General features: G+C 43.0%; 1 protein-coding gene across 1 annotated transcript; it reads right to left on the bottom strand.

The window, feature by feature from the left end:
• Positions 1–900: 900 nt before the first annotated feature.
• On the bottom strand, positions 901–2711 carry foxc1a (forkhead box C1a; the record flags this gene model as incomplete). The annotated part of the gene is made up of 1 exon (XM_083653343.1): positions 901–2711. The coding sequence occupies one exon, from the start codon at positions 2709–2711 to the stop codon at positions 1284–1286; it is 1428 nt and encodes a 475-aa protein (XP_083509469.1). The 3' UTR covers positions 901–1283.
• Positions 2712–11850: the final 9139 nt, after the last annotated feature.

The following is an 11850-nucleotide window of genomic DNA, read 5'->3' as shown; positions in this document are numbered from 1 at the left end:
ACAAATACTCAGTACTTTACTCAGCCCCATTCACACCCAGTGTCATGTCAGATTGTTGACAATTCAAACATCTAAACTGAAGTGACAACGGGACTATCTTTGGCATGTGTGGTATGATATTAACTGAGCACTGGAATGCGCCAGTAAACACACATGGCCATCCAAAACAAAGTTGTCCTGCGCGCAGGCTGATGTGCACAGTGAGGCGTCAACAAGGCCTTTAGGTCAACACACGATCCGTGCTCATCTGCTGTGTCTGACAGCACGACAGCTTCAGCACGTCAAATCTGATTCTAAAATTAAAATAGGAAAACATAGATACCATGACACACATCCATCCATCAGTGGGGCGTGCGCAAGCAGTTGCTGCAATTTGCGTAAAGCAATAATTCAGACATGCTTCATCATGATGTGTGTTTTTCCCTAACAAGGTGAGCAGCAAAATATACCATGGCATTTTCATAAGTAAACAGACATATTGGTTTCGTTAATGGGAGTAAAAATATTTTGGGGACTCAATCCTCATGCAGAAGCCAATATATCCAAAGGGGGGAGATTTATGGATATTAGCCAACACTCCAAATTACCTAATTTTTTTCCAAAATATTTTGTTGTAGCTGTTCCTTAGCTATTGAAACGCATAATATACTCAATGAAACAGAACATAAAACCTCCCATGGCCTGCAGAGTCAGATGGGTCAAATCAGAATAATAACAAGGCCTTGTATACCTCCCACACAAACTGGCGCCAGGAGTATAAAAAATACTGGCCTATATTCAAGTCTGCAAGAAACGAGGCGTAAATTTAACTCACATAAAATGACAATTTATTAAACAAACAAAAGCAAATCCTTCAAAATACTTTTCAACAAATGAAGAATCTTTGAAATAGTACGGCGATATACACGTTCCTTTTTTCTTTTTTCTTTTATAATGGAACATTTTTGGACAATTAAGGCAATTCAATTTAGAAACACGTTTGGTGTTTGGTCCATAATATCCGGCTACAGTTTAGAAATAAATTACTATATGCATTTTACACGTCATAATATGTCCATGAAAACTGACATAATGCCTATCCTTAACATATCACATAAAGTCACAAAAGCAAGGAGAGACTTACGTGTTATTTGCAGTAACACTGTTCTTTATAAACCAAGATCAAGTCTTTCTGTCTTTGTTTGAGTTCTGTCACATATTAGTCCATGGTATGGGCAGGTGAGTGGGAGGAGAGGGGAAAATCGATGGATTTTACAACACCGTGGAAAGAGAGCCTATTTTGGTCAGAACTTGCTGCAGTCATACACGAAAGCTCCCGAAGTGCGATAGATGGATTGGCTCGGTGGGAATGACATCTGACAGCTGTTATTCCCATTCACCGGTGAATTATTCAAGCCAATTCTCTGGGATTCAAACATCTCTCGGACAGAGTGGAAGTTCTGCTGCTGCGTCGGGTAGGCTGCGCCCAGATGGCCCAGGTCTCCGGCCTGGTTGAGGTACCATGAGGTCAGCCTCCCTTGGTGGGGATGATGGCCCTCCTGGCCCGAGTTTAGATTGCCATGGCCCAGGGAGGATGAGGTGGTCGTGAGCGAGTAATCTGGCAATGTTTCATCCACGGTGGTACTTGGTGCTAGGTGGCTAGACCTGTCCCCGGCGTACAAACTCATGGCTTGCATATTGCAATGATAGGTTGCGTTGGAGGTAGTGGAGATAGAGTTTTGGTTACAGGGTGAACTATAGACCGACGTCTGATTTGGAGAATAGTTTAAGGACAAAGACGGTGTTATACCTGTCCTGGAGGCGGCAAGGCCGGGGGCGAGCTCGGTGGCTCCTTGGGGCGATCCCCGGAGAGAGGTCATGATATTGTCCACGCTGAAGCCCTGCGTCGAGGCCTGGCCGTGGTGGTGGTGGTGCTCGGAGCTGTCCATGCCCATGGACCGGTTGGATGGGATGCTGTGGGGGCTGCCGCTGGACATGCTGCTGCTGCTGTCCGGGCTTTCGACTTTGGGCACGGTGCTCAGGGAGGGCGAGTCGGCCTGGGGCGGCGTCACCGTGCCGTTCTCGGTCTTAATATCCTGGATCCTCACGGGCTGGGAGCCCTGCACCGGCTGCTCCTGCTCCCCTCCCCGGCCCTGCTGCTGCCTCGAAGGCGTCTCCTTCGTCACTCGGTCATCTTTATCTTTCTGCACGTCCTTCTTTTTGAACCGCCGTCTCCTTCTCAAGAAGCTGCCGTTTTCGAACATGTTGTACGAGTCCGGGTCCAGAGTCCAGTAGCTGCCTTTGCCGGGCTTTTTGTCATCGCGGGGCACCTTGACAAAACACTCGTTCAGAGACAGATTGTGCCTGATGCTGTTCTGCCAGCCCTGCTTGTTGTCTCGGTAGAATGGGAACCTCTCCATGATAAACTGGTAAATCCCATTCAGGGTCACCTTCTTGTCAGGCGAGTTTTGGATAGCCATAGTGATGAGCGCAATGTAGCTGTACGGGGGTTTGACCATATCCTTGGGCTGGGGTTGAGGAGTGTACGGTCCATACGCCCGGGCCATGCTCGCAGGATATTGGTCGTGGGCCGCATGAGAGTACATGTTCATAGGCGCTGGCATCCCGGTGTATCCCCCACCGGCAGCGGCCCGGTAGTAGCTCGGGTCGCTGCTGATGTAAGGCACGACGCCCAGTGAATTGGGACTGGAGACGGAGTAGCGAGCCTGCATGTCTTCAGCTCCAAACAGCTCCAAAATACGCAGCCGGAGAGCTCCTCTTCTGCCTGCTCTGAAAGCTGAGAGGCGCTCACAACACAGCTCAGGAGAGCTCACTTCAAAAAGCACAAAAAGTCGAACAGCGCGATGTGCAGGATCTCAACCGTGTTTAAGCAGTTCCCATCTCCGTGTCTCTATGAAACACACATTGAAAAAGTTCTGAACTTTGGCCATCCGTCACCACACACAGGACTTTTGCGCAGTTAAATTCTTTCCTCCTTTTTGCTGCCAGTGGAGCTCCTCCCCGTAAAAGCACACGAGGCGTCCAATTGGGAGCGAGGAACACTGAGAGAGCAGAAATGGAGCGAACTCCTGGCCACACACACGGCTTTAGGAAAACGAGAGGAGGTGTTGGTAACTCCCAGCCCGCTGCAGCCAAGACTTCAGACGTGCAGAGAGCAGCTCGCATGTATGCACAATCACACCACGGCCATATTCCCCCACAGGTTAAGTCGTCATACAGTTGCCCTAAGGAACAGACAACTTTATAAACTACAATTAAATTCAATTATTATACATTATGAGTACAAATGTGAGACATGGTGACATTGGATATTTAAATTTGGACCTCTGCTCGCGCATTGCTTTCATAATAGGCCTGTGTCTAGATGTCACCTTTAATAATAAATTCAATTAGCTGTATAAAATCACAGTATGTTAGGTTCTGACACAAGCTACACACGTTGGATTTGTTTTCAGATAATAATAATAATAATAATAATAATAATAATAATAATAATAATAATAATAATAATAATAATACAAAGTGCATGGTTTCCGTCTAGTTTAACGTCTTTCGAGGAACATTTATTAACGCCATTAGTTAAAATGCACTCAATGCAGGACAGTAACATCAAAGCAGACAGAGTCTCACATCATTGGCAGTGGGCGGTAAGTGCTATCTCATTACTACGGGAATTAAGACAATTTGGGCTGAGAATGGTCAAAGGTGTGAGAGTTTGCTCTATTCAAGAAAAGGATTAAAGGGACCAAATGGGATGACCATGACACCTCGCATGTGTCGTTTTTCATCAAAATGTTTGGTAATCTCTCATGTTATTGAGCTAAAGGCGAGAGGCCTACCGAGATGTATTGTGTGTGATGTGACTGAACAAACGTAAGTAGGCTTTGTAGTAGGCTATGCAATATTGGAATATTTAACTATTTGTGAACTTATAAATGCGCGCCTATTTCTATAAATATTTTTGTTTTGGCCTCAAATGATGTAAGAATTAGGCTAATTTAGGTTATTATATTCACTTATTATTATTATTTAAAAAAAATATTGGGTGTTTATTAGCCCATATAACAGAATTAATTGACATAATGTTGTAGGAAATCAGTCGTTGATATAGAAAGTTAAACAGACAAAGAAAAGAGCTTGCAGGCCTATACACCCTGAAGGCCTATGTTGCCCTGCCGTCAAAAGCGAGTGTGCATGAAATTGTTAATGGTCATTGTGAGGCAAAGTTACAGCCCCAATATCGGTCTAATCCCTTGCAGGTCGTCTTAATTAAATGACCGCGCAGTGGCCTGCTGGTCTGCCGGTTTCTCCTTACATGGACCCGGGCATGAACTTTTTCCACCGCCCCGGGCTGTTTACACAATTCACAACGTGCTTTTTACTTAATACTATAGTCTGCCCACCTAGTCCCCATACAGCCAGAATAAAAGCTGTATGGGTGAAGCGCAGAAACGCGCAGGCATTTAAATAATAAAACAATAAACGCACTAAATTCATATGAAATGGCTATGGCAATTTCCTACAGCAACATATTAGGCCGAATACACTAACAGCATATCATAGTATTTAATGACTAGGCCTATTTTTATTTTATTTCTCCTTCCAATGCATTTTTTCCTCATTAAATTGCCGCTCTTCTCTCAACAAACTTAATTCCTGCCGCAACAAATCATTTTGCACTATAAAAACAACAAAATGCCACCGTCACCACAGCAAATTATGATCTCAGTTATTATTTGACAATAATTGCTATGTTTTAGTTCTAATTGTAGCCCCTAGGATAATGTGCTATCTATCTAGAAACAATTGAACGATGTAGTAGAAAAAAACAAAAGTTCTGGTTTTGTTCCAGTCTTGCTTGTTGACGTCAGAACCTTTAAGAAGTTGCAATAATGTAGCAAAAACAACACACCCATTTAATAGCTTTTTTCTAAAAGGTAACAATCATGTACCCAAATAATATGCACATGAATAAGTGACAACAAATAAAATGCCAATAATGCTGCTGTTATGATTGAACGTAATATAGCCCTATAGCTCGCTCTCTCGCTCCCCCCCACATACACACATATATGTGTGTGTGTGTGTATATATATATATATATATATATATATATATATATATATATATATATATATATATATATATATATATATATGCTATGTATGTATATATATAAAGAGAGAAAGAGAGAGAGAGAGTGAATAGAGAGAGAGAGAGTGAATAGAGAGAAGGGAGGGACTTCACTGATTAAAAGGTTGGAGGTGAAATGAGTGCAATCGACGGGTAGTTGAAAAATAAGCTATTCAAGTTTCGTGATAAATATGAACTTGGCTCCCTCTGGCGGCCAGCGAAGGTGTGACAGTTCAGGGTTTGGTGAACACTTTGTTAAGCTGTCCAGCCTGTCCTATACCACTTTTCATAGCAATCACAAAACACTCATGGAATCAAATCATCTAATGTAAAATATATATTTATATATATGAATGATACATCATCTTATATTGACAAAATCAACACAAATGAAGAAGACATGACTGACAAGATATTGTGATTTGGCCACTCATAAAGGGATGTGTCATTTTTACACAGCTGTGTATTTTTTGTTAGTTTTCAACAGAAGATGATAATAACATATGATGTGTTATAGATTTATAATTGTCATTAACACATGTTGTATTTGTGCCCCAAAGATGTGTAAATTATTAGAAGTAGGCTACTCACGACAAACCGCTTCGAAGGAATGGTCCTTAGTGACTCCATTGATGTGACTTGTTTGTTTGCTTGTTTGTAATTTGTTTGTTGGATTGTTGGATTGTTGGATTGTTTGTTTGTTTGTTTGTTCTTCACTTCACGTTTTCCTTTATCTGTCTTTAAGACAAATGCCATGCCATGGCTTGATGACTGTTATTGTTGTTATGTCTGTTATGGCCTAAGGCGCAGATTTAATTCCTAAAGCGTTTCTTGCAGGTGGTAGGCCGTCGAGCCTTTGAGGAAAGGGATCCCAGTTTATTGGAACGGCACTACTGCCACCTCCCGTTCCATCACAGTACTACATCCATGGCCTCGATGGCAAGGAAGTCTTTCTTTCTTTCTTTCTTTCTTTCTTTCTTTCTTTCTTTCTTTCTTTCTTTCTTTCTTTCTTTCTTTCTTTCTTTCTTTCTTTCTTTCTTTCTTTCTTTCCAAACCACATCCGGCATCCAAATAATCCGCCCTGGCGCCCCCCAGGGGTGCGTGCTCTCCCCCTGGTTATTTCTGCTATACACAAACGACTTCACCTCAGGGGACCCATCCGTCAAACTCCTGAAGTTTGCAGATGACACAACATTCATTGGCCTCATCTGAGACGGTGATGAGTCTGCCTATAGGAGATTAGTATAATCTTTATTTCAGACAAAAGTCCATAGCACATAGATGTATCATACAATAACATACAACGTGGGAAAAAGGTAGAAAAAGAGATTACTAAAATAAAATACAATAGTGGAATAAAAGTGCAATAAAAGTGCTGTAGTGCACTCCTACCTAATCAGTAGCAAGTTGCTGAGCCAGTGCTTACGCAGCCTGGACGTGACCCGGTTAGAACTCTTTATAGGGTTTGTTAGCGCCACTATGATGCTGTTGTTTGACACTTCCAGGCGCTGCATAAAATTGTACATGAGTCGCCTTAACAAAGCCTCACAGGTGGGCACATCAACAGAGGTAAACAGCTGACTGGCACTATGCCACCTGGGAACACAGAGAAGTAACCTCAGGGCATCATTGTATGCCACTTTAAGCCTTTGCATGCTTTTCACTCTGTAATGGGACCATAGATGAGCCGTATACAAGGGGGTGACATATGCTCTGAACAGTACACATTTTACATTTACAGAACACATAGAACATTTCCTTAAAAGCATATTAGCTTGAGCATATATTTTACGACACTGTCGTTGGATGTCACTGGCATCCCTGAGATCCTCTGAGAGGATATGTCCAAGATATTTTAACTCCCTAGACACACCCAAAGCAGCATCTGAGAGATGGAACACTGGGAAAGTGGATTTCTTGTCCTCTCTGGATCGAACAACCATGATGCTGAACGCCTGGCCCTCTGGTGTGGTCAAAACAACCTTGAACTGAACCAGCTCAAAACTGTAGAGATGATTGTAGACTTCAGGAAAAGCCCCCCTGCATTGCCCCCCCCCCCCTCACCATTTCCAACAGCACAGTGTCTACGGTGGACTCCTACAAGTTCCTGGGATCCATTATCTCCAAGGACCGAAAGTGGGAGGCCACCATTGGCTCCATCATCAAAAAGGCACAACAGAGGCTGTACTTCCTACGCCAGCTCAGGAAGTACAAACTGCCCCAGGAGCTGCTGGTACAGTTCTACACTGCCATCATCCAGTCTGTCCTCTGCAACTCCATCTCTGTCTGGTTTGGGTCGGCCACCAAACAGGACAAGCGCAGACTTCAACGGACAGTCAGGACCGCAGAGAAGATCATCGGTGCCAACCTGCCCTCCATCCAAGACTTGTACTCCTCCAGAGTCAAAAAAAGGGCAGGAAAGATCATCACGTACCCATCTGACCCTGGCCACGACCTGTTTGAACTCTTCCCCTCGGCCAGACGCTTCAGAGCTCTGCACGCCAAAACCAATAGACGCAAAAACAGTTTCTACCCACAGGCCATTACTCTGTTGAACACTAATCAGAGTTTAGTGTTTAGTGTTTAGTCCACTTAAACCAGCCACTCACTTAATTTATGTTCACTGTGTTCACTGTCAACTCAAGCCTCGTTCACATTGAATGGCATACAACTGTACCGTGTACCGTGTTTACTAAACTATGTGGCGTTGTTGGACATTTTACTGTACACATTTATTGTACATTCCCTTATATATTCATATTAAAAATGCAATCCCTGTATAAGCCTTGTTTACAAACCTATGTAGCGTTGTTGCACTACTGTACATCCTCTTATATATTCATATTTAAAAATGCAATATCTGTATAAGCCTTGTTCACAAACCTATGTAGCGTTGTTGCACACTTACCGTACACTTTGACTGTACACTCCCTAATATATTCATATTTAAAAATAGCCACTTTACTACATTGTATATAGCACAGTCACCACATTGTATATAGCAGTCACTGTACATTTTTTGCTTATGTCCAACAAAGTATTCTTGCCTTGATCGCCTTGACTATGTGTAACCTTCTTTCTCCTTTTTTTTTCTCTCTATGTGTGTACTTGTGTACTCTGTGTGTACTTGAGAGCAAAGCTAACCGGAGCCCAATTCCTTGTATGTGTTTGCATACTTGGCCAATAAAGCTGATTCTTTCTTTAAAAGGAGCTCGCTAAAGTTGTATGTCACTTTTGGAGGGGGAGGTAGCGAAAGTAATATAGTAAAGTAATTAATAATGTAACCAATTACTTTTGATAATATAGGTAAAGTAATTGTATTGCTTTTAAAGGAGTAATTATGCTCCATGAGTAACTTTCACAACACTGCTCTCAGTGACCTAAAGAGAGCAACAGATGCTAGTGCTCATCGGCTTAGGTTCCTGGTTCGATTCCCAGCTGTGCGTTACAGCGTTACGCCTGCACTAGGAATCCCATGAGTCATGACTATCAGTTGGTGGGGCATTTCCATTAAGAAACGGGCAAACACCTTGCTGGTGCTTCAATTTAGGGCAATACGCAGTGATTTATACACCAACATACAACATTCAATCAGAATGTTGGCCTTTAAAGAGACCTCAGTTTCCCTACATTTTTCCAAACATGTACCTAATCCACAACCTTCTCCACTGCTGAAAATGAACATTGAAAAACCAAGTTTTACTCTTGTGGGACAGTTTGATCTCGAGAGGCTTCCTATATCGCCACTCTGGCACGTACCTACTGTATACCTTGAAGCCCACGGCACAGTGTGGCCATTCAGCCTTATGGAACCTTAGGCAATGTTTTGGGGGTACTTCAACAACACGGCTGATTGTTTTCAACATGGAAACTGGTCCTAACCTTAACCCTACCCCTAAACCAAACCCACCCACATGGGTGTCAAACCCTGACTCTCTACGACCTGCCTACCCCTAGCTATGGCCCCTTTTCCCCCTTCTTGATACCCCCACCCCTCCCACCACCCACATCCCCCGCCTAGCCACTCCCCCTACTCACTCCTGAATCCCAATTCTCTACTGCCTTCTAATTGCCTTCTATTGCCTAGCCCTGCCGTTTACTAAGGTTGTGTCTGTAATGTAAGGAAGCTTAATATCATCTAGTTACCTAACTAGATGATTGTTTAATAATTAGGTATCTCATTTTAATATAGGTGATTAAAAAATAACTTGTTTCAGACGTCCTCATTCTTGAAGGTATAGCATCGCACACGACAGGTCGCACTGGTGCTGTTTCCATTGAATAGACAGACCTTTTCTGACCAAGCTTGATGAAGTTGTTTCCCAAAGCATTTGGCAATAAATTTGTATAAAACTGCATGGCTCATGGCTGTTTTCTCTAACGTTATCCAAACAGGTCGAGACTTCACATGCGAACGTTTAATTGTTTTTACACTTTTAATTTGAAGGCGAAGAAAGGAAATTGTACATGTGAAATGAAAGAATTGACAGACCAGTCTACTCAAACCATTTCCCGTTTCGGCCTTCAGATTAAAAGCGTGAAACCAAGCTAACGAGAACTTTGGATTTCACCAACACATTGGTGAACTGACAGCTTGTCATTTAATACAGCACGGTTAAAACGAACTCCACTTACCCTTGAAGGTCTGCCATGCTGCTATCCTCCTGGCTGTACAGTCTATAGTCCTGCTTTGGGGCACGCGGAGCGGGTTTTCTAAACTAACGTTAACGTTAGCTAGCAACCTAACTAGCCGGCTGCTGTCCAGAACAGTCTCAGGTAAGATGCTTCCTACTATTGTTCAAAAGTGACTTTCCTGACACTGTACACACATCTGACTGCACTGAAATTAAGTAAAGGTTGACGTTATTGACTATTCTAGAAAAAAAACGAAAAGAAAGTGACAGATATTTGTTATTTAGCCAATGTTGTTTCACTTTTTTCTGATGCGGTCAGCTTTGTGGGCGTCGCCATTAGGGGCTTGCTCGGGCTCGCTTCGTTCTTCTTCGTCGATTCTTCTTCTTCTTCAATGGATTTGATTGGCGGTTGGCATCCTTAAATTGTGCATTACCGCCACCTACTGGACTTTGATGTCTTCTTCATAGTTAGGTTAAGTTATTAAGTTGTCCTTTATTTATCCCATGGGGAAATTCACCATAGTGCAATCTATTTACAGTGTTCATCATGTATCCTCCCATAGTGCTCCCATTCATGATACTGTATGACCATTCTATGACCCAGACGCACTTGTCTGAGTCTGTGGAAATTCGTCCCTCAGCGCTTTCTCAATCTCCTCTCCGGAAATGTCAACAATATTCAGAAACCTTCTCGCCGCGTCCATCATCATCGCAATCTTTTCCGTTTTTCCTTTGACCTGTTCTGCACAATTGATCACCATGGCCATGAACGTCAGAAATCCTCTTTTGTCCACACATATGTTTTGTTCAATTCCCTTCCGTTTCGGTTCTGGTTCCCTTTCGACTTCCTCCATTTGATCATTTCTCTCCACTCTTTTAACCGCTTCAGCATAAGAGATCCCATTCACTTCTACTCTAATGTTGTTCACTTTCACCTCCTTTATTCTCTTTGGGCACTGTTTTGACCCTGCGTGATGGTTTCCATTGCAGTGTAGGCATGTCGCCTCATCTTCCAATAGCGTACACTGATCTACCTCACAACCTTCCTTCCCACACCTCCCACATCTACTGACCGCTCTACACACAGCAGCTACATGGCCATTCTCTTGACAACAGTAACAACGCAGCGGAGCTCTCTCAAACATCCTTACCTTATAGCAACAATAATCAACATAAACTTGTTCTGGCAATTCCCCATCAAATGTCAAACACACTGACGTACTATCTTCCCTTTCTCCTTCACAAAATCCACTTAGCCTCAATCACACCTTGCACATTGAAAAACAATTCCGCCTCTACCGACAGGGGCACTCCACTCATCACTCCCTTCTTCCTTACCTCAGTTCCAAATGGAAAACAAGTAACGCAAGCACGACCAGCTTTAATTTAATTTTCTCCAAAGCTGTATCTCTTTGTTTCTTTGATACACACTCTATTATAACCATTCCACCTCTCGTAACCCTAACCGACCTTACCTCCCCAATTTTCTTTTCCACAAACTTCCCTACTCTATGATGATCAGCAAACAGTCCATCCTTCTTTGTTAGTGCAACCATCCCTAGCATAAACTCCTCTCTCTTCCTCACTGATCGACTTGAGTCACTTTCTGAACTCAAAACGGATTGCTTTCTCTTCTTTTCGTTCTTTTTTAATTCTCCCGCTTCATCTTCTGACTCATCTGATTCCATTTCCTCATTCCCTCCATCCGCCATCCTACTTCCTCTCCGCCGACACCACCAGTCAGATGTCTTCTTCGTCGATTGGAAGGGGCGCAAGGTATTATGGGATATCCTAACAAAACAAAGGTACCATTGTATGGTTCCTCGAAAATTATCCATAAGGTACCTAGAAAGGTTGCAAATTCAGTGAACTTATGTATCAAATTGGTTTCAGACAGGCCCGATGTCTTTTCATGTCAGCTTGGCATCGAAGTTCAATACCCAGCACTACACGGCTCTGCCCAGCACTAGTTCACACAGAAACTGCTCCTCCCCCAATTCAAGATGGCGGCAACTGTGTTTTGTCCTGTGTCTCTGTTCAGTGTTCAGTGTCTTTGAAATTTGTTTCCAATCAGTAATTTCAC

The sequence above is a fragment of the Poromitra crassiceps genome (assembly GCF_964638095.1).
Source record: "Poromitra crassiceps genome assembly, chromosome: 17".
NCBI lineage: Eukaryota > Metazoa > Chordata > Actinopteri > Beryciformes > Melamphaidae > Poromitra > Poromitra crassiceps.
This window is presented reverse-complemented; position numbering and strand designations above follow the sequence as displayed.